Source organism: Ipomoea triloba, chromosome 7 (genome assembly GCF_003576645.1).
Source record: "Ipomoea triloba cultivar NCNSP0323 chromosome 7, ASM357664v1".
Classification (NCBI taxonomy): Eukaryota; Viridiplantae; Streptophyta; class Magnoliopsida; order Solanales; family Convolvulaceae; genus Ipomoea; species Ipomoea triloba.
The window spans coordinates 606,607-629,391 of NC_044922.1; the positions used below are offsets into that span (position 1 = coordinate 606,607).

Consider the following 22,785-nt stretch of genomic DNA (forward strand, 5'->3'; position numbering starts at 1 on the left):
CCCCCCCCCCCCCCCCTTAATTGGGCCGACTCAATGTGAATGAGATTAGTCTGAGTATGGTACGGACGTAACTGCTTAGGACACCTCGTAATTCGCCCCTTAATTGGACTGGTTGGACAGACCTAGTGTGAATAGAAATTAGTTTGAGTATGGTACGAGTGTGCAGTTGTTCCTTAATTGGACCGACCCAATGTGAACGAAAATTAGTTTAAGTATGGTACGGATCGAAGGTCTCTCCGGAAGCCCCTCATTTTTTGGTGGAAGTGTAAGTAAAACTTGTATAAATAGATATAAAATAATGAGAATGGGCATATATACCCTAAACTTAAGAAGGCCTTTGAGGAAGTTGGTGATGAGATAACGATTGGCATGCATCTTGACGCCGTTAATGCTGGAGTATGAGACCATGACGGTGGAGACACCCTTGACGATGGATGGGAGGTATCCGGGCATGTGAATATGCATCAGCTCATGCCAATTGATAACGGTGTTGTTTTCGTCGATTCCCTTTGTTGTTCCGCCATCTCCTACAAAGTGCTTTGCACAAGCTGCTACTTTTGTCCTACAAAAACAACATTAAGAGTGATTGGTAAGTATTAGTGACCACTTTTGACATACTGATATAGTTCAAATAGAGTATATCTCTGGTTATTATTTTAATTTACGAAAAAATTGATCCGTAGGCACGGCCCAAATGAGGAGTCGAATGAAGTATCCGACCACTTAGCTGGGGTTGTTCCCATTAATCTATAATTTCATTTTACCAATAATTTGAATCATATTACCAATATATATATATGGATTGAGATATATTAAAAATATACATATATACTAAAAATTTCAGTTAACTAAACTTTCAAACCAAAAGTCCTAACAATCATTAACCATTAATTGAGCAGGAATATTTTAATTAAAAAACAATTAATCGAATTTGATATTCTAAATATATGAGAGCTAAAATTTATAGTGGTTTTGAAGAACTTACTTGCCACCAACATAAGGAATGCCTTTGGGGTGATTAGGAGGGATGTCTCCCTGCAAACCAGGAATTAGCTCAGTCATCTTCTTCACAATTTCTACATCTTCACTATAACTTTCATAACACCTTCCCCACCTTGGATCTCTGCAAACCTGATGTTATAAACATTTAACGTTAATATTCATCACGTTTTTTCAACTAACCATTTTAATTGGCAGATCGAATAAATCATAGAAAAATGAAGCTAAGGAATTCTTACAGCAATACAGGGAGCAAAAACATAAGGAATGCCTGTAGCTCTAGCCTCAAGAGCTGTTGCTGCCCCAATTCTCTTCACTAGATCTGCATCTCTGCAATATATTACGGTATGGGGTTAGGGCTATCATTCAATTCCTAGCCCTATTATCCGATTGTATGTCTTGTCATTTCCAATATATATACAAGTTTCAATCATTAATATAATGTATTTGTGTTTTTATAACTCTAGTCTTATATACCCTTAGCTTATTTCACTATTTACCTAAGAATGATAAATATTTTTTTTTTTTGAGTGATGACAAGGAAACCCACGGGTAAATTAATTCCGAACTGTAAAAGACCACAAAAAAGTAAAACATCATATATTGTTCAAAAAGGACAATATGCCAGCTATTTTCACTGGAAATTGAACTATGATTACCAAGCCAATAACCCGACGCCTAGGAAGATAAATATTCAAACGCTAAAGAGATCAGATCTAGGTCTAATATATTATGACAAATTCTAAAGCGCCGATCAGCGTCGATGCCTCTTAATTGAACGAGAAAAACTTTGAATTTGTATCAAGTACACCATATATACAAACTTAAATCCTTTCTCAAAACTTTTTAACTTAGTACGCACCAGTACCAATCAACACCACAGACAATTTCAATAACAAATAATAATTATTTTTTTTGAAAACACAAATAATTATTAAATATTTATGATGGTGCTTATACCTTGTAGCTCCAAGTCCAACATTATGGGGAAAAATGGTGGCCTTATACACATTATTATGCCCATGAACCGCATCAATCCCATATATCATCGGAATCCCAAGCCTACTAGCCAACGACGCATTCTGAAACCCATTCACCATCTCCACCCACTCCGCCGCCGTCGCGTTCGGCCACGGCACGCTTCCGCCGCCGCTCAAAACGCTGCCGATTGAGTAATCTCTGAGCACCGCCGCCGTCAAATTCTGACGGTCAAGCTGCGTCATCTGCCCAATCTTTTCCTCCAAAGTCATTCGCCCCATAAGGTCCCTAATCCGACTACCTATCTTCCTGGTGGGGTCCTTGTAAGCCTTGTATTCCGATTCTGCCCCTGCGCCCATGCACGCACATAACGCTAGTAGAACCAGTAGTGGGACTGAAAGCGTTGGGATTTTCATGGTTCTCGAGGGTAGTTTCGTCCTGTAGAGTTTTGATGAGTTGGAAAATTTGCAGAAAAGAATTGAAGAAGAAAAGGAAGACAGAAGACAACCTAGGAAATGTTGTGATATAAATATATGTGGTAATATTTGGTACTATACGTTGGAAAAAGTATATTGATTATTGAGTAATTATTTGTAATTAATTACTATATTAGTCGATCATAATCTACTTTTATCCGTTAGGCGTTACCTGAAACAGCTGGATTATCTTTTGATACCATGCCAACGCATGTCCAATCATATTACCAAAATAAGATAGTCCTAATATAATCTTTCATTATATTTACCAAAAAGCCCCTATGGTGAAGTCTATACGTGTGATCCTAATTCCTAACCAATAAAAACCATAACAATCAAGATAAATTGGATTAGCCAAGGACCTTGTGGTCCAGTGGCCTCAAACTTTTCCCTTTATATGGGAGGTGGTGGGTTCGAGTCTTAGTGGACTTGGGAGGTGGTGGGTTCGAGCCTTAGTGGACTTGGGAGGTGGTGGGTTCGAGCCTTAGTGGACTTGGGAAAGTAGTGCAGAATAGATACTGCATTGGACAGGGATGAGTTAAGGGTCCTTCGAATATAGTGATTTTGCCACATTCAGTTCTAGTTAAATTTTGAAAGTTTTTCTCTCTTTCTTCCCATAACACTATTTTTCTCTCAACAGGTTGCCTTTTCAAAGAGAGGCGACCAAAACCCGGTTGCCTCTCCGAACGAACAAAACTAGTCGCCTTTTTTCGGAGAGGCGATCACAAATGACCACCGGAGAAGGCGACTATTTTACTTTGGCGACAGGCTTTGGTAGCTGATGGCCGATTTTTGGTCAGAAATGGTGCCGGAACCCTAGTGACCTATTATCCAGGTCACAACCTGATTTTTTGGTTTCGTTATATTGCACAAAAATAAAATGTTAATGAGTTTAATTACAAATTTAAAAGGTTTATATATCTAATTGACTTTTCAGTAAAGTTCGATGGCCTATTAAGCCCTTTTCCCATTACGATATTATCCTTTGGTAAATTGTAACATACTAACATGTAGATAGGAAAAAAAAATGCTATTTTAATTTCCCTAATGTCTACCCTTGGTGGTGAGTCCAAACCCAAAGGGGAAGAGTGGGTCATAGTGAGGATCCCCGACGTTCATCGGAAGCTGATCGACGGTCTTGAACCACGTCCGCGACGACTTTCCGGTGAACGGGTAGTCGCCGAACAACACATCCGCCACGCCTTGGCCTTCGCTGCCGGGGAGCCACGCCGCCACCAGGGCGTCCATGGACGGGAGATGGGGTTCCACGACGAGAGGTCGGCCGGAGACGAGCACGACGGCGCATTTGACCCCGCCGGCGCAGACGTTCTTGATTGTGTCGGCGCCGGCGGCCGGGATGGTCAGGTTTAGGTTGTCGCCGTAGTATTCGGTGTAGGGCTTCTCTCCGACAACGACAATGGCGTAGGAGAAGTTGTTGGATTTCATGAAGTCGCTGTCGGGGCTCTCGTTGTATACTATTTGTGTTGATGGATCAACCGTGTTGGCAATCCCATTCAAGATCGTTGTTCCTTCAAGAAAAAAGACACAAAAACTAAATCAACTATTCATAATTTTACAAAAATGTTAAGTTCTACGAATGACCCTGTGGTCTAGTTGCAGGCTCTCCGGCCCTTGTTCCTAAAATTTTGCCTAATCACCAATTAATCAGTGTCTAGCGTTGGTTGACCGCCTAGCGTATCACCTAGTCTAGGTGGCTGGCCGAGTAGGTCACCTAGACGCTGATCGTCTTGACTTCCTAGGCACGGACTAGCAGGCTAAGCATCAACTAGGCTGTCTAGACACCGACTTAGTCGACGGATTAGCTATTATTCTCTTATTTTTTTAAATGGGCTATTTCACTCAAATTGACATCGTTTTGAACCAAATAACCCTAAATAGTTAAGATGTTTTTAGGTTAATATTTAATATTTTAGTATTAACTATTAAAGTATTAAATAGCTTATAATTATTAAGTCTTAAAAAATTTAAACAATTAAAAAAAAAAACACGGGCATCTGGGCATGTAGCGTCTAAACGCTCCTGAGAGTCCGAGGAACGCCTAGCAATTTTTTCAATCAGGACTTTCCAAATGAGAATTGAAGTCATGGATTCGACCCCTCAATGAAAGCATAGGTTGAGAAAGTAATTATAAACAGATACAAAAATGTAGAGTATCGAGTACTATGTGAGAATAGTGTCTTTATATTTACCAGCAGTTGTGTAGCCACTCAGACCTTGCCAAGTTAGTGTCCAACCACCACACTGATAACCAAGGTTGTTGGCATGGGTTCCAGCGACCAAGATTCTTGATGCATTCTTGGGGAGAGGGAGCAAAGGCTGATTTTCATCTTTCCCATTTTTCAACAAAACAAGTGATTTCCTCACTGCTTCCCTTGCCAAATCCCTATGAGCCTATAGATATAGTGACAATGAAAATTCACAATTATTTAAGAGCGTGCAATACTAATAATAAAGAAAATATGGAATGTCACACAAAAAGATATATACTTGACATCCAAGATAGTGCACTAGAGAATAATCGGCGAAAGGGTTCTCAAAGAGGCCCATAGTGAACTTGACTCTCAAGATCCTCTGGACAGCGTCATCAATCCGGCTCATGGGGATGAACCTATTCTTCACTAATGACAATAAAGTGCCAGTAAACTCTTTGTAGTTGTTAGGCACCATGACCATGTCAATGCCGGCGTTAATGCTTGCTAACACCGAGTAAGTGTAGTTGGAATGTTCTTTCGCCGTGATTCTATCTATACCCAACCAATCTGAAATCACAAACCCCTACACAAAAACCGTACCAAAACATACCGTTATTACACAGGAGTGGGATTTACATACCTAGTACAAATTAAAAGTTATTTTGTTTTGAGAAAATAATCAAATAGGTTCTTGAACTTTATCTGAAATGTCAATTAGGTCCCTATACTTTTTAAAGTAGCAATTAAACCAATTAACATTTTATTAGTGCAATGAAGCTCAAAAACTGATTAATGACCCACTATTGCAGGTCACTAGAGTTCCGACAAAACTCCAGCCCCATTTTAGATTAAAAAAAGTGATTGGCGACCTGCGACCGGTCGCTAATTGCCTTCTCACACTAGAGAGACGACCAATTTTATCGGAGATGTTATCGGGTTTCGTTGGAGAGTTGTCGGAACCTTAGTCACCAACCGATTTTTGGGTTTCATTGTACCAAAATGAAATGTTGATGGGTTTAACTGCTAGTTTAAAAAGTTTAGGAGCCTAATTGACTTTACTATAAAGTTGGACCATTTTCACTTTTGTTTTAAACATTGCATGATCATAAAAACCAACAAATTAAAAATGAAGATTTAATCTAAATTAAGGTCAGATCGAGGTCAGGTTCTCATACCAAATTGAAGTATGTGAATAGATTTACATACCCGGAAATTGAGATGGCCTTTGAGGATATCGGTGAGGAGATGGCGGTTAGCGTGCATCTTGACGCCGTTTAAGCTAGAGTAAGAAGCCATGACGGTGGAAACGCCTTTTATGATGGAAGGGAGGTATGGCGGCATGTGAATGCTCATCAGTCCATGCCAATCCGTCACGGTGTTACTTTCGTCGACACCCTTTGTTGTTCCGCCGTCTGCTACGAAGTGCTTTGCACAAGCTGCAACCTTTGTCCTAGGTTTTGCAAATATATTATATTAGGCCATATCACACCATCAAAGTTTTAAAATCAGCAATTCTTGAACATCTATAAAAAGTAACCGTTAAAACTAAAATTTAATTTGTAATCCCATCAATTTCGACCACTTTAGAGGTAAAAAAATCACTTTCAGTATTATCGACCACCAATCAATGTAGTTGGTAATTGATTTTTCTTTTCTTAATAAAAAAAAACTTTGGGGTTATGAAACATTATTGGACTTACTTGCCACCGACATAAGGAATACCCTTAGTAACATTACTAGGGACGTCGCCTTGTAAACCAGATATAATGACTGTCATGGATTTCACAATTTCCACATCTTCACTGTAACTCTCGTAGCACCTTCCCCATCTTGGATCTCTGCAAACCTGTTCCCCCAAATATATATGCATGTTTAATTTCATCAATTAAGTTGTCGCATAAAACATAGGAAAAAAAGACAAACATGACAACGTATATATATATACCGCAATACAAGGAGCAAAAGCATAATTGATGCCTGTAGCTCTAGTTTCAAGAGCAGTTGCTGCACCAATCCTCTTCACTAGCTCTGGATCTCTGCAATTTATCAACATGGTTTTAGAACTTTCAGATTATTGTTAAAGATTATGCACAAAAATCATCCATTTAATACTTTTGTTGTGTTGGTTTGGTATGTAAATATGTAATGCCACTCTCAATCCAAAAAAAAAATAAAATTTAGATTTTAAATTACGAATAATAAAAAATTAAAGGATGAAACTAGTAAACAAATTAAACTAATTTTCTAGTGGCTAAAAAAAGTGATTGGTATCTACTATCAGAGCGGATCGGACCGTCCCATTAGGCTCGCTGCACCGCGGGCCTAATTTCTTGTGGACTTTTGTGACCCGGTCCGCTAGGCATGTGGGCTAGAGTTCATGCAATCCTAGTCCATCCCAAGCGGGTTGACAGGCTTGCATGCTTTATATATATATAGGGCCTAGGTTATAGGTTGGCCCGCCCGTAGTTTGCACGGGCCATGGGTCAAGCCCGTTAGGTCCGATCTTCGCGGATCACTTTTTTGTCGTTTTAACTCACCCACCATGGATGGGTGCGAGTTGACCCGTGAATTTCTGCCCACTTTCATAGTATTAAGTAGACTTTTTGCGACGAGCTAGACGGAGATAATATTGTCAAGAATCAAACTCGAGAATTATGCTCCACCTATTCGCTAATCTCGAGACAAAAATGGCTTACTTACCTTGTAGCTCCAAGTCCAATGTTGTGAGGGAAAATGGTAGCCTTGTAGACATTGCTATTGCCATGAACTGCATCAATGCCATAAATGATGGGAATCCCAAGCCTACTAGAAACAGCTCCACCTTGAAACCGGTTCACCATGTCAACCCAGTCCTGCGGCGTGGCTTCCGGCTTAGGCCAGCCGCCGCCGCCGCTCAACACACTGCCGATGGCGTAATCTCGGACGATCTCAGCCGTCAAATTCTCCCGGTCAATCTGCGCCATCTGTCCGATCTTCTCCGCCAACGTCATCCGCCCCATCAGGTCCCTGATCCGGCTTCCCATGCTCATCTTTGGATCTTTGTAAACCATGTATTCCGATTCTGCCCTCGTCGCCATGCACGCACACATCAGCAACAGTAGTCCCACCAATGGAACCTTCATGGGTAAGATGGTAATTTCACTTCTCTCGGGTACTGCACACACTGCACAAGGGTACAAGTTCTTTTTAGTCGAAGAAGCAAAGAATGAAGGGTAAATGTTTTGAGAGACAATACCCATTATATAGTTAAGGACAAGACCAAGGACAAAGACAAATTCTTTGCTCTTCATAACTAACTTCTCTTCCCTAAGTTTAGGATCACTAATCGGACAAAACCTTAGTTAGCTTTGTCTATTTGGCAAGGTTGATCTTGAGATCTTGACATTTTTATGTTTATTGAAAGAAAAATACAATTTTTCATTCTAGCTAACTTGTATTTATACCAAGTAATAATAGTTATGTCGGTTCTAGACAAGTGTAAGGTATGATCAATGTAATGAGAATCTTTGTACAACAAATTAAAGAATGGATAAGGGTCAAATAGACCTTATAATTTTATACAAAAGTGCAATTAAACATTTGAACTATCTAAAACTTCCAATAGAACTCTTAAATTGATTAAAAATGTATCATTACCATTTTTAACAAGTTACCAAGGTAACCAGCTAATTTTGTTTGCTTGGCATCTCAATGGCATTTCATTTTAAAAAAAAAAAATACTTCTGTGTTACGAATAAGCCGTCGGATTGAATAGATCGGAAGAAGAAGAAATCGGATGGCTTCTTCCTTTGATTCTGTGTTACATTTGAACAGAGAAGCTCATAGGCTTCTCTTCTCTGTTTAAGGTTGGAGGGTTGGATTTCAATTATTGATTAATGATTATTCAGGTGGATTGAATTATATTATTATTAATCATCTGGAATAATTACATAACATAATTAAAAAGTAAAAAAACACAAACAAAACAAATTTAATACGGAGTAAAATTGATTTAACATTCAAATTGTCTTGTCTGTTCTGTTCAACAATGGCATCATATCACTGATGACCCCATAACAAGTCAAGCTAGCTTTTAATTTCCATTTCCATGGCTTCAATTCACTTTAGGCTTAGTTGTGAGCCCAAATCCGAAGGCGAACAAGGGGTCATAATGCCGATCCCCGACGTTCATGGGGAGCTGATCCACCGACTTGAACCACGTGCGAGCCAGCTTGCCGGAGAACCCGTAGTCGCCGAACAGCACGTCGGCGACGCCCTGCCCTTCCGTTCCCGGCAGCCAAGCCGCCACAAGGGCGTCAATTTTGGCCACGTAGGGTTCAATCACCACCGGCCGCCCGGAAACCACCACCACCACGCATTTCACCGCCCCGCAGACGGTGTTTATGGCGGCGCCGCCGGTGCCGGCGATGGTGAGATTGGCGCTGTCGCCGAACATCTCCGCGTACGCCACCTCGCCGACGACGACTATGGCGTAGGAGAAACCGCCGGATTTGACGAATCCCGCGTCGGGATTCTCCTGGAATACTACTTGTGTTGATGGATCAACGGTGTTCTTCACTGCAGTTAAAATGGTGGTTCCTGTCCATATTTGATCATTATTAGCCGTTTGACTTAAACAAATCAATATAAATGTTTGATTAATTAGTTTTTTTGTAATAATTTATTGCTTCAAAATGCTATTCAGAGTAGCTTTTTGGATCAATTTTTGAACAAGTCATAACAGCTAATTTACCAAACATCTTTCTCCACTCAGCTAATACTATCAACTAGTCAAACGCACTAGCACACAGCTAACAACTATTTACAAAACACCATTTTTTGAAAGTTTAAGAACAAAAAGTAATGAAAATGACAAATTTACCCTTTAAATAAGACACAAGGAATTGAAAATTAGGCCGGAGGGATCAAATGCGGCAAGAATACAAGTCATACCAAATACGAAAAAATTAATTAAGACCAAAAGTAAAAAATGCAGCATACCTGCAGTGAGATCATTGCCTGGAACACCTTGCCATTCAATAGTCCAGCCACCACATTGGAACCCCAAGTTGTCTGCATGAGTTCCAGCCACAAGAATCTTTGGTGCTTTTTTAGGGAGTGGCAGCAATGGATAATGACCATTCTTCCCATTCTTCAGAAGCACAAGAGATTTCCTCACTGCTTCTCTAGCCAACTCTCTATGTTCCTGCAACAATAATGCAAACAACAAACACTCAAATCCAGAACTCATTGTTTCTTTGATTGACGAGGAAAATCCACAACCACTATTTGAGAGTGTGTATTAGGTAAATCCCGCCTTGTGACCTTATCCAGCAAAAGGACCCAAGGAGATAAACCAACCTAAGTTACTCATAACTAACTGGCTCAAACCAAAAAGGCTAATAGGCCACATAACTCATTATTACCTGGCTTCCCAGTTGGTTTGCCAAGCTGAGATCTGCCAATGGGTTCTCGAACAGTCCCATCGCGAATTTAACCCTCAGAATCCTCTTCACAGCGTCGTTGATCCTGCTCATAGGGATAACGTTCTTCTTCACTAGCTCTGTCAAAGTGCTAAGATATTCTGCATAGTTCTCAGGGACCATGATCTGTCAAAAGAACACATTTTTCAGAACCAAAACTATGTTGTTCTGCAAAATGTCTTATGTAAAAGTTATGTTAGCCCTAACCCCTCCTTGGCTTACCATGTCAATCCCCGCGAGAATTCCTGCATAGACTGAATAAGTATAGTTAGCGTGAGGCGGGTTAGTAATCCTGTCAATGCCCTGCCAATCCGAGATGACAAACCCCTGCAGCAAATCCACAAGAATTGCAGCAGTTTCAGACTTTCTGATATCGCAAATAGAATAGTTTTAGGCAATAATGAGTCGTTTATCGCCCTTACCCTGAACTTGAGCTTGTTCTTGAGGAAGCCAGTTACGAGGTTGCCATTAGCGTGCATCTTTTCGCCATTCACACTCGAGTAAGATACCATAACAGTGGCGACGCCCTTCTTGATTGAATCATAGTATGCAGGCATATGAATGCTGAACAGGTCCTTTATGTTGATCACAGTGTTGCTCTCGTCAACGCCCTTAACCGTCCCACCATCCCCAACAAAATGCTTCGCGCAGGCAGCAACTTTCGTCCTTTACATACAAAGATATATACAAGAAACAAGATCAACCCGGGGTGGGTGGTTCCCAAATTTAAGTCCAAATCACACAAACCAGACCTCAACAGCAGCAGCTAGAACTTAGAAGAAGCAAATTAAATGTCAAGTATATGTAGTGAACTATTGACAATTATACGCATTCCTTGCAAGAATGAAGCGTGTGGATACAATAAACGAAACGTTAATAGGCGTAAATGGGAGGAGAAGATCAGAGGATCATACTTTCCAGCAACGAAGGGAACAGAGCGGGATTTGGGTGGGAGATCGCCTTGTAAACCAGGTATGATTTCTGTCATCATCTGCACAATCTTGTGGTCTTCGCTGTAGCTTTCGTAGCAACGCCCCCATCTAGGGTCTCGACACACCTAGATCGAAACAATAATCAGGCACCAAACAACACTAAAGCGGGAATGTGTGGGGAACATGATGTTTCATCGACTTACTGCAATGCAAGGAGCAAAAGCGTAAGGGATGCCAGTGGCTCTGACTTCAAGTGCAGTTGCAGCTCCAATCCTCTTCACAAGTTCTGGATCCCTAGTATAATGTCAAAAAACCGCTAAGAACAAGCCACCAACGAAGCAGAACTATTAACTTCTTTGGACTAATTGAGCTGTGCCCCGGGACTCTCTCAACAGGTAATGCTGATCTAATACAAACGAAGAACAAGAAAGAAAGTAAACACGCTTGTAATGTACTTGCCTAGTGACGCCTAGCCCGATATTGTGAGGAAAAATGGTAGCCTTGTAGACATTGTTGTGGCCATGAACCGCATCAATGCCATAGATCATAGGAATCCCAAGGCGGGTTGAAAGCGCCCCCTTCTGAATCTCATTCACCATATTAACCCAATCCTGAACAGAGGCCTTAGGTGCAGGCACACTTCCTCCACCACTCAATACACTCCCTGTCACAATCAAAGCCTTCCAATCACATTCACAAACAATTCAACTCACTACCAACTCTAACAACAACAGAGGCATCGGGCATTAGGGGTCAATATATAAGGCTCGGGTCAATCCTACACTCGTAAGCTAACTTTGTAAAGTAGTTAGGGCCTCGTGCAGTTTTTAAGGGGTCGGGTATGACTGATGAGGCAAACCTACACTTACGAGCTAGCTTTGCCGGTGAAACTAAGTTCCGGTTCATATCATCAAGTAAAGCAACAACAATAGTACATTCTTCTCTTTCATTTTCTTTGTTTTGGATGATAAGGAAACCCGTAGCCGAGGACGTGCACGGGTAAACTCATCTTCTGACCCTAGCTGACAAAGGACCACAATGTGGGTAAACCTGTCTAATTTACCCAAAACTAACCAACTCAAATCAAGAAGGTCTAGACGGCTTGGAAGTCGAACTTGTAAGTTTATGGTTACCGGTTACCCAAGTCAAAGTCTTACCAACTTGGCTAGGTTTGCCCTTCTCTTTCACTTTCTTATTTTCCATGTTCATACCTAGATTTCTAGCAAGGTTCCATGTTTACCTGGGAAACACTACAAGAACAGAAACCCTATGTTCTTGACATTCAAAACCAAAACATTTGCAAGTACTAAACATGTAAATCTAAACATCAACACAACATTACATTGGTCAAAATGCATACCTATGAAATACTGCTTCATAACATCAGCACTGGCAACTTTCCTCTCAATCTGAGTCATCTGCCCAATCTTCTCCTCAAGACTCATCCTCTTCATTAAATCCTTGATTCTAGCTCCCAATGGCTGCTTGGGATCCTTGTACTTCAAGTACTCATCTTCTGCCATGGCTGCCATGAAGCACAAAACCAGCAGCCCAAAACCCACCAAGGGTCTTGCAGATCTCCCCATTTTAGCCACCCCCATTCAACTTCTGCTCTCCTTCTTCCCCAACTACACACCATTACAGATGAACCACTTGTCATTATGCATACATATACTCATATACATACATACATATATAGCAAAGAATAAATAAAGTAATCTTGGTTGAATCCAGAAATGAATGAAAAGATGAATTCTTGAACTGTTTTTTTACCTGCCTGTGTAGAATAAGCTCAAATCTTGGGAGGGGATATCTGTCAGTGCCAATGATACACCAAACAAATTGAGTGAAGGTTACTCTGCCTATACATACATATTTATATTGGATATTAAGTGGGGTTACTGGTTAGTATGCTACTTAATTAACTTAAACAAATTAACTTAAACAAATGAAATTAAAGAAATATAATTTGAATGAGAGGAATCTGTCCGTTAGTATGTGCATTATTTCCATCAATCCATACGTTGGGAACGTTTTTCAATGACCTTTCTGACATTAGAGATGGTGGGGTAGATAGGCCAATTAATTATTTTTTTTTGAAAAAAAAAATTATTAAATTTCTGAGTTTGAACCGATTAGCTATGAGTAATCTCGGTTGATTTATTTTATTGTGATTTTTTGTCATGTAAAGTCACAAGGCGAACTTAACTCATAGTACAACTTTTAGCAGCAGCTACGATCTTTTATGTAAATCAAAAGATAAATATTTTTTTGGACCGAACAGCGAGAATGCCCAACAAATTAAGTCCTCATAACGAACACTTTTTTGAGTGTGGACGCGGAAAACATAATTCTCAAGAATATATTGAAACCCTTTTCGGGTCAATTAATTAATAATATATAAAGAAATAAAAAGTGAGAATGATTTATAAATCGGACCAAAATGTTCAATCATCTAGATGTGGCGTGTAGAGAAGGGTGGGGTTCAAATCTTATGAAGATGTCAATTCCAATAGTTGCGCTGGATACAACCTTCTGGTCAGTCCATCGTATTCCTCCCCCACCATTTTTGATACGTTTGAAACATAAGGGAGGGGGTCCACTCTAAAAAAAAAAATTAGCTACTTTTGTACATTGAAAAAAATCTATGAATTTTTTTTGTCACTAATAGATTGTTTGTCAAAATTAGATTAATGCAAAAAGTTTGTAACAACTTTTAAGTGCCTTTGCGAGATTGGGCCTTTGTCCAATAATCATGTCAGCTGACTTTGGAGACCGGCCATAGAGGTCGATCTCGTGGTCCCAATGTCCCATGACTAACCTTGTTCTATGTCGCTTTTACGACCAAGAATCCATACGAGCATCTCCATTTCCTTAGGCAAACCCAAAAAAACCTCCATTTCATTAGGAGGTTAGGCCGTCATCTATTGATCCTTGATCTCTTAGGTACGTCTTTCAAGCTCATGTTTAGTTGACCTTACCTCTCAATGCGACCGACCCCAAGGTTAGCCCTTGATCTGCATACTTGAGTTTACGCCATTTTTTTAGACTTTAAAAATTTAGACTGCATCATATATATTATCCTCAATCCAAATATCAAAGACTACATATTTAATGTATAACATATATTATCTTCAATCCAAATATCCAATGAAACATCACCATTAACCCAATGTACTATGTATGAACTGTCATAGTCACTTCTCCATACTTCCCCAAAGCATGTCCAACTGCAGTACTCTACAATCAATGTTTTGGAAGGTGGCAATTTGAACATGAAGTGTCTCACAAATAATAAATAATGACCATGTGCAATTTTATCTTTTATGACCATGTGCAATTTTATCTTTTATGTGACAAGTTTAATTGAGAGAATATTGACAAAAATTATTTATGATATTATGATTCGAAAATCAGTTTATATCGAACTCTTGTCACATATCTTAATTTTATTGATAAATGAGAAATGGAGTAATAAAAGGAGTGAGACACTTTTTCGGGGATGAATCAAAGCATACTCATAAACAGAGTAAAAATGTGATAGAAATTAAGAGTAGAGTAAATACACAAAATGATCCCTCAACTATGTCATAATTCACAAAATTAGTCATCAACTATCAATTTTACCAATTAAATTCCCAATTATTCAATTCTTACTAAATAATTCACAAATCAATTCTTCATTGAAAGTCTTATTGAGTAAAAATTGAATAGTTGAGGACTTTATTGAACAAAGATTGAATAGTTGAGAACTTAATTTGCTAAACTTAATAGTCGATAACCAATTTGTGAGTTTCGCTATAGTTAAGAGACTATTTTAGGTATTAACTCTTAAGAATATGTCTAGTATTACTCACTTAGCAAGGTTATTTTTGTAAGTTACCATTTTCTTGGAACATGACATGTGGAGTAACTTTCTAGAAAGCCACAAACAACAAATGAGAACACGTTCTCATTGTAAAATTCTAAAAGTAAAATGAATGCCCACAAAAAGTTGTCTGAAAATAAGAAAAAGAAAATATTCCTAAAGGGGGAAAAAAAAAGAATATAAGAAGGTGACATTGGAGAGTGATTTGAAGGTGATGATGGCAGTGCTCTTTCAAATAAAATGCTCTAAACTCAACATGATTCTAAACTCAACATAATTCTTGTATCAAAAAGTGCAAAGTTCAATTCTTGTCAATTCTCTCCTAGCCAGTCACACAAAATCTTCCTAATGTGATTTACCTCTCCTCCTGTATAATTTACTAAGTATTACACATGAACAAAGTTTACTCAGTGCACACTCTCAGATTTTACTCGTGTACTGGCAAACAAGCTACTATATGCTTGATTTAAAAATCCAAAAAAAAAAAGAAAAAAGAAAAAAAAAGAATTTCCCTAAACAGAACTTCATTAAGATTATCTGAAACTGTTCCATGTTACACTGATAATGTTCTCTCTGCATGAAGATTAAACATCAGCTGGACTATCCAAATGAAGCTAAGATAACATAGATGTCTGCTTGAACATTGAAATGGCAAGTAGATAGCACAAAACTATCCTTAGAAAGCACGGTTTTCGCCTCCGCTTATACAGCTTTTGTCACGAGACCAAACCCGAAAGGGAACAAGGGATCGTAGTGGGGATCGCCAACGTTCATCGGGAGCTGATCAACCGACTTGAACCAAGTGCGAGCGAGCTTACCTGTGAACCCGTAGTCACCAAACAAGAGATCAGCAACACCCTGGCCTTCAGTTCCCGGAAGCCAAGCCGCGACAATTGCATCTACCTTGTTAACATAGGGCTCCATCACAACCGGGCGGCCCGAGATGACGACCACCACGCATCGGACAGCGCCACACACATTGTTGATAATGCTAGTCCCGGGCACAGCTATCGTAAGATTCGAGCTGTCACCAAACATCTCTGCATAGGGAAGCTCCCCGACAACAACGATGGCATAATCAAAGTGGTTGGCACTCACAAACTTCGTGTCGGGATTTTCTTGGTAGACAACTTGTGTCGAAGGATCAACCGTTCTTTTCACAGCAGATAATATCGTAGTCCCTAAGTACATATCAGATATATAAGAAGTCAGGCCTTCCTTTGGTTGAGAAAGTAACTATGAACAGATACTACATTGTAACAGAGTCAATAGTACTAAAAAAAAAAGAAGTCAGGCCTTCACGGGCTTAGATATAGAAATAGACGAGCATAAACTAAACAACGAACTATCCATAGGGCACAAAATATGTTAACTTATGCTCGTTGAGAGTTTATCAGTCGACTTTGAGATATAACCGCTATGACTAAAGTCGAGCACACGGATTCAAAACCGTGTTTACTATTGAAGGCGAAACTTTGCATTCAAAACGTAGAACATGCGTACCAATTGTAATGTCGTTGCCTCCGAGACCCTGCCAGGTTATAGTCCAGCCCCCGCATTGGTAGCCTATGTTATCCGCGTGGATTCCAGCCACGAGTATCTTTGTTGCTTTCTTTGGAAGGGGAAGCAAAGGATGATTTGCGGTTTTTCCATTCTTCAAGAGCACAAGTGACTTTCTAACAGCTTCCCTTGCCAGTTCTCGGTGCTCCTATTAACAAATGTAATTGATTAATGCGGGGAATTTGAAAGAATAGCAAAAGGAAAATGTTGGGAATTCAAAAAGCGTTACGAACTAAGTTAATGAATCACCTTGCTCCCGAGATGGTTCTTCAAGCTGAGATCAGCAATCGGGTTATCAAACAGACCCATCACAAACTTAACCCGCAATATCCTCCTCACGGCATCATCTATTCTGCTCATCGGGATGATGTTTTTCCTCACTAGGGAAGTGAGGATATCTAAAAACTCCGTCAATCTCTCCTGACCCATAACCTAAGCAAAATGACCAAAACGAGAAGACCTTAACAATTTCTTTGCTCCACAATTCCCTGTTCTATATTTTCACGTACTAAACTACTAATCCAATTTAATGTCGATTCATTTACCAGAAGTATATCATTTAGGGTTATTTGAACTAAAACTTTTAGACATACCATATCGATCCCTGCAAGAACTGCAGATTGAACTGCATAAGTGTAATTAGCCCGGGGTGGATCGGTGATCTTGTCAACTCCCTCCCAATCTGAAATGACAAATCCCTGAAAAAGGGGCAAACAGAAAAAGCTTATACTCGACGATTACCAAACAATAGCTCTGCTCGTTAAATTCTTTTTTCGAAGATAGTTCTCCCTTACTCGGAACTTGAGTTTGTCTTTGAGGAAGCCCGTGATTAGGGCACGATTAGCATGCATCTTCAAGCCATTCCAGCTAGAGTAAGATACCATTACGGTTGAAACGCCCTTTCTGATTGAATCAATATATGCAGGCATGTGGATGTCGAACAGCCCATTTAGGCTAATAACGGTATTATTCTCATCAATGCCCTTGAACGTGCCACCGTCTCCCACAAAGTGCTTAGCACAGGCTGCAACTTTTGTCCTGTAACACACACGCACACACAAAAGAGATCGGTTCCATAGCCAAATGAATAATCTTTAAACAAGAACCTGAACGCTTTTAAGCAGCAAGAGAGGACAGATAAAAATTTCCACAAACTCCAAGACACAAAAGAATTAGATGAAGTTGTTCATATAGTAGACTTAGTGCAATGCAAAGCATATTGTAACTGAAAGATCACGGGACACGTCTCATAACTTAAATTTCGTCACTGAACTCAAACGGAGCATGAGGCATTAGAAACATATAATGGGTAATAGAATTGTATATCAAGTGGGCATATCTAATATGGCAGAAGATGATTTATCACGAAGACACCTGGACAATACAAACTACGAATTTATTACCCCATAAGATAGCCAAGATGGAAAGATAAGAACTCGGAGTTTTTTACCTTCCAGAAACAAAGGGAATGCCCTTACGGGAGCTTGCTGGGAGATCTCCTTGTAAACCAGGTATGATCTCGGTCATCATTTGCACAATCTTGTGATCTTCACTATAGCTTTCATAACAGCGTCCCCATCTAGGATCCCTGCAGACCTATGAAATCATAAGCAGACAAACATCAGACAGATACAAAATATCAAAAGAGACAAAACGCTCTGTCGTTGTTACTTACTGCTATGCAGGGAGCAAAAACATAAGGGAGCCCCGTGGCTCTGACTTCGAGTGCAGTCGCAGCTCCAATCCGCTTTACAAGTTCGGGATCTCTATCATAAGTTTAACACAAATAGTTGAAGCAAAGGCCTAGTCACTATCATGTCAACCCAAAACACAAGTATAAACACTTTCTTGGAGTCATATACTCACCTTGTGACCCCGAGCCCAACATTATGGGGGAAAACTGTAGCCCCATAGACATTGTTGTGGCCATGGACAGCATCAATTCCATAAAGCATAGGAATCCCAAGGCGGGTAGAAAGTGCACCTTTCTGCATCTCATTTACCATATTGACCCAAGCCTCAACAGGGGCCTTAGGCACAGGTGTACTCCCTCCACCACTCAACACACTCCCTGCCACAAACCAAATCCTTTCAAAAACAACCATAGTGGCATAGCATAATACAATAAAGATTCATCCTTGGGAGAACTCAGCCAAATTGGCCAAGCTGTTGACTTTGTTAACAACAAGGTTACAAGTGCAATTCCCTGTGGGAGCAACCTACAGGCCTTCTTGCTTTGAGAAGGTCAGCTATGGACAACCTAGACTGGTTTAACCGTCACAAGACGAGATTTACCCAGTACACATCCTGAGTAAGGGAGGACAACCTAGACTGGTTTAACCGTCACAAAACGAGATTTACCCAGTGCACATCCCGAGTAAGGGAGGCCGGTCGGCAGAGTTTGTACAATACACACCCTCGAATAGTGACTACGGGTTTCCTCATCATCCAAAAAAGATTCATTCTTCTAACACCAACTATGCAATAGACTACAGAGACACTCACTTTAACAGTTCTGAATAGTGCTTTTAAGTAAAGATTTGATCTTTCTTTAAATCTACATACATACCAATGAAATACTTGTTGATCACATCAGGGGAAGCAACATGCCTCTCAATCTGGGTCATCTGCCCTACCTTCTCCGCAAGGCTCATTCTTTTCATCAAGTCCCTGATTCTAACCCCAACCGGCTGTTTTGGGTCCTTGTATTTCACGTACTCCGCCGCTGCCGTGACACCGCCCAAGAAGCATAGCCAGAACAGCAGGATGCCCACAGCTGGTTCTGCAAATCTCCTCATTTTGCCACCACTCTATTTGCCCTTCTGCCAAGAAAAATCTGGGCTAAAAACAAGTGGGAATGAAAGAGGAATGAACTGGGGTGACAATGTAGGGACAGAGGGCCAAGGAAATAGTACAGCAATGAATGACCACAGTACTAACCAGATAGCAGATTGATTAGGAATAAGCAGATTGATTAAGAATAAGCTAAGTTATGCAGCTTAATCACCACTCTACTGGGAATCTAAGAAAGCAGAGCAGAGAAGTAGTGTAGATTTTCTTCTTTATTTTTGTTTGAGAGAATACTGGTACTTGAAAAGCTGTGGCGAGTTGGCGGTGCAGGGATGGGTGACTGAATTTTTATTTTTATTTTTGAGCGGCTAAATTTCAGATGCTTTTTTCAGATTTTTAAGGATGACCAACTTTTCCACGTGAGTGTAGGAAGGATTTATTCCCACTTTTAGAATCGCAATTATTATGAAATTTTCATTGTTAGATTCGGTGTAAAGATTTTAGGCCCATGAAATCAGAAGTTATGCTGAGGATGCCAACTTCAGAGTCAACATAGGAGGGTCCAACATTATTACGTGGGCCCTACTATTAAATAATGTAAATTCAGTATAAAAATAATGTATTTTTAATATATTAAAATGTATATTATATTGTGTGGGCCATACTATTAAATAATATACATTCAGTATAAAAATAATGTATTTTTAATATATTAAAATGTATATTATATTCAGGAGATATACATTATATTGTATAATGTATATTTAGTATACAAATAATGTACATTTAGTATATTAAAAATGCACTTTCTTGTTATAGTACACACAACACTGTGTGGATTATGGTCTACACAATAATTTGCTTAGGAGGGTCAAGTTAGCACGTGAGATCGAAAAAGTGAAACTCAATTCGCTTGAAAAATATTGTGTATTTGTGTTAGTAAAGAGCGTTACCAAATGAGTCAGTCATTACCTTTTGTCGAAAAATATCCCGTAAATAAAGAGCGGTACTTAATGAGTCAATAATTACCTTTTGTCGTATTCACATATACACACAATTGTTCTCTCAAAACCATTCTTTTTTTTTTTGAACAGTATATTTTCACTTTAAAAGTAACAAGCTGCCAAAGCAAGTACGATTTTGAATAACACATTCTAACTGTTTTCTTATTAAAGACTTGGTTAGAATTGTTGTAATTTCGGTGTATTCTTGTGTCAATCTTACGTTCAGAACCATTCAGAGAAGAAATGAGTGATAAGGAAAGCTAGAGAAGGCATAAAAACTGCTCAGAAATCAGACCCCATTCTCATTAGATAACCATTATTATATATACATATACATAATGGAAAAACTGAATACCAAAAGATACCATAAATACAGGACAATGGCCATAATACCACATATATTTAGAACAAGAATGACTAATTATAGTAAAAAAATTAAAAGCCATACACCTAATAAGTCAAAAATATTACTTGGGAGCCAAATATTGAAATAACTTAATAAGCAAAGCATTTTTAACATTTGATTTGGTTGTATAAATTAGGGTAAATTCTACACTGCTCGACAATAAGAATGTTAAGCGAAGAGAAACAGCACAATGCAGCAGCAAAGCCAACACCACCACAAGGAAAGCATTAAGAACACTGTTCTCAGGTAAAGTGCAAGCAAGAAGCTGTGGTTTCATCATTGACAATTAGTGCACAATCAAGAAAACAAAATCTTTACACTGAATAGCTTTTTCACCATACAAATACACTAACACCTCCCCTCAATTACAATTATCATTCCTAACTGTAAAAGGCCATACCAGAGAACTATGGCATGAACACGGCCGCCATTCCATTGAAGATATAATGAAACCAGTGAATGATTGCGTTCCATTAAAGATATAACGAAACTGGTAAATGATTGATTGCATCTCGGTTGTCCTACAGCTCATGGCATCTGAAGGGGTATCTAAGGTAGTAATATGTACCTATAACGAGTCTAAGCTGCAATCACAACGCTCTGCTGAAGTAAATGTTCATGAAATACCTTGATGGATTGAAGCCGCTCAAAATAACTACAAGGAAGAGAAGTTATCAGAATGGTAAATGAATGCAAGTTAAGCGAGAAAAGGAAGAGGCTTATTTACTTACAAATAGGTGAAAGGACAATGACAATGCCAATTGGGTAAAGGAAGAGCGTGGTCCTTTCCAAAAAGGGCAATACTGCAGGGTAGGAAAATTTATGATTATTAGACATATTTGGGAGTCAACAAGTTCTTTAGAGTAAAATCAAAGTAGAATTATCTTACCATCATAACCTAAAAAATTGAGGTAATGATAGTAGGATGCAGCAATCATGAAGAGCAAATTTGATAGTAGAAGGGGAATGAAACCATGAGTAACCAAGATAGGGGAAAGAAAATAATGTACGACTGTTACAAAATAAAATAAAAAAGATTAGTAGCGTTTCAACATGTTGAGTTAAACCATAAATATTCCAAATTTGCTTTTACCATAAAGCATGATGAACACTGGGAAGAAAGAGTTGCAGTGGACATCAAATGCATACAACCTTCACAAGGAAAAAAGGGTCAAGAAAAATTAATGAATAAATCCAAATTCAAATGAATTCACTCAAGTGCATTAAAAAGATAGGAAGAATGTCAAAGTGCCATAAACATTCCATTCTTCATTTGATAAACAACCATTAAATTATTCGCATCAACTGTAGTAACACTGTAACAGTGATTTGAACAAATTATGTCAAAGCAATACAAAGAAAGAAAGAAATAGACAAACTCGGGACATGGAGAGATCTAAACTTGCCATTCGACCCGTTGTTCCACCACGTGACTGCTTGGAGCTTCCTCTCGTAGATAATTGTTTGTCAAGAACCTGTATGGACATTGTCACATTAGAATATTAGATTTACCATGAACCACCTTACTCACTCTGGAAATGACATCATTGGGGTTTAAAATAACTACTCCATAGTATAATGCTGGTCTTTTTTTTCTGAAAAAATAAACAAGTCCAAATACAGAGTGTACTGAATATACACATATCATTAGAATGGAATGAAAACATTTAGAGAACTTCTCTCTAACAACATAATACAGACAGCATTTCGTTTGGCCCGGCAAGATTGATATGTTTCAGTACTTTGACTACGCGTCACAGGTCTGTGGTTGACAGATGAAGAGGGTTTACCTATGGTGGCTGATAACAGTGAGAGAGGGAGAGAGAAGTTGGTGGAAGAAACTTCCTTTTGATTTTATTCAATTCCAACTTACCAAGACAATCTAATATTCTCCCTATATATAGGAGTTAAAAGCTTAAGACATAAGGAAACACTATTCTAAAATATGCTTACCTAAAGTAAAATAGGCAACTACTAATAAACTAGGAAATAAGATAACTAAGTATATTGGTACCTAAAGTAAAATAGGCAACTACTAATAAACTAGGAAATAAGATAACTAAGTATATTGGTAGCAGAATCTGTATTGTATCAAAG

General features: G+C 39.1%; 5 protein-coding genes across 5 annotated transcripts in view; all 5 read right to left on the reverse strand.

The window, feature by feature from the left end:
* Positions 1 to 2,351, reverse strand: part of LOC116025373 (lysosomal beta glucosidase-like) — a 5,832-nt gene extending 3,481 nt beyond the window's left edge. The window contains exons 1-4 of the mRNA XM_031266591.1: positions 1,960 to 2,351; positions 1,239 to 1,329; positions 986 to 1,131; positions 319 to 562 (exon numbers count right to left, since the gene is read on the reverse strand). Coding sequence (XP_031122451.1) covers positions 319 to 562; positions 986 to 1,131; positions 1,239 to 1,329; positions 1,960 to 2,336 — 858 coding nt within the window. The 5' untranslated portion in view covers positions 2,337 to 2,351. The remainder of the gene's footprint in view (positions 1 to 318; positions 563 to 985; positions 1,132 to 1,238; positions 1,330 to 1,959) is intronic.
* Positions 2,352 to 3,395: 1,044 nt separating this feature from the next.
* LOC116025634 (beta-glucosidase BoGH3B-like) lies at positions 3,396 to 7,845 on the reverse strand. Its single transcript, XM_031266940.1, has 7 exons — positions 7,367 to 7,845; positions 6,612 to 6,702; positions 6,367 to 6,512; positions 5,873 to 6,116; positions 4,962 to 5,249; positions 4,664 to 4,865; positions 3,396 to 3,982 (listed from the first exon to the last, which is right to left on the reverse strand). The coding sequence occupies exons 1-7, from the start codon at positions 7,786 to 7,788 to the stop codon at positions 3,498 to 3,500; spliced, it is 1,878 nt and encodes a 625-aa protein (XP_031122800.1). The 5' UTR covers positions 7,789 to 7,845; the 3' UTR covers positions 3,396 to 3,497.
* A 786-nt stretch (positions 7,846 to 8,631) lies between these two features.
* Positions 8,632 to 12,987, reverse strand: LOC116025556 (beta-glucosidase BoGH3B-like). The gene is made up of 10 exons (XM_031266821.1): positions 12,834 to 12,987; positions 12,421 to 12,688; positions 11,520 to 11,724; positions 11,264 to 11,354; positions 11,043 to 11,185; positions 10,551 to 10,794; positions 10,351 to 10,455; positions 10,072 to 10,254; positions 9,647 to 9,851; positions 8,632 to 9,244 (listed from the first exon to the last, which is right to left on the reverse strand). Exons 2-10 carry the CDS (start codon positions 12,659 to 12,661, stop codon positions 8,760 to 8,762), a joined length of 1,902 nt encoding a protein of 633 aa, XP_031122681.1. The 5' UTR covers positions 12,662 to 12,688; positions 12,834 to 12,987; the 3' UTR covers positions 8,632 to 8,759.
* A 2,643-nt stretch (positions 12,988 to 15,630) lies between these two features.
* Positions 15,631 to 19,286, reverse strand: LOC116025552 (beta-glucosidase BoGH3B-like). The gene is made up of 9 exons (XM_031266815.1): positions 19,058 to 19,286; positions 18,355 to 18,559; positions 18,164 to 18,254; positions 17,939 to 18,084; positions 17,283 to 17,526; positions 17,082 to 17,186; positions 16,738 to 16,920; positions 16,432 to 16,636; positions 15,631 to 16,109 (listed from the first exon to the last, which is right to left on the reverse strand). The coding sequence occupies exons 1-9, from the start codon at positions 19,284 to 19,286 to the stop codon at positions 15,631 to 15,633; spliced, it is 1,887 nt and encodes a 628-aa protein (XP_031122675.1).
* A 1,629-nt stretch (positions 19,287 to 20,915) lies between these two features.
* The window catches only part of LOC116026130 (protein unc-50 homolog), a 6,601-nt gene continuing 4,731 nt past the window's right edge, over positions 20,916 to 22,785 (reverse strand). The window contains exons 6-10 of the mRNA XM_031267583.1: positions 22,095 to 22,163; positions 21,782 to 21,840; positions 21,578 to 21,700; positions 21,420 to 21,491; positions 20,916 to 21,343 (exon numbers count right to left, since the gene is read on the reverse strand). Of these exons, the coding sequence (XP_031123443.1) occupies positions 21,279 to 21,343; positions 21,420 to 21,491; positions 21,578 to 21,700; positions 21,782 to 21,840; positions 22,095 to 22,163 (388 nt within the window). The 3' untranslated portion in view covers positions 20,916 to 21,278. The remainder of the gene's footprint in view (positions 21,344 to 21,419; positions 21,492 to 21,577; positions 21,701 to 21,781; positions 21,841 to 22,094; positions 22,164 to 22,785) is intronic.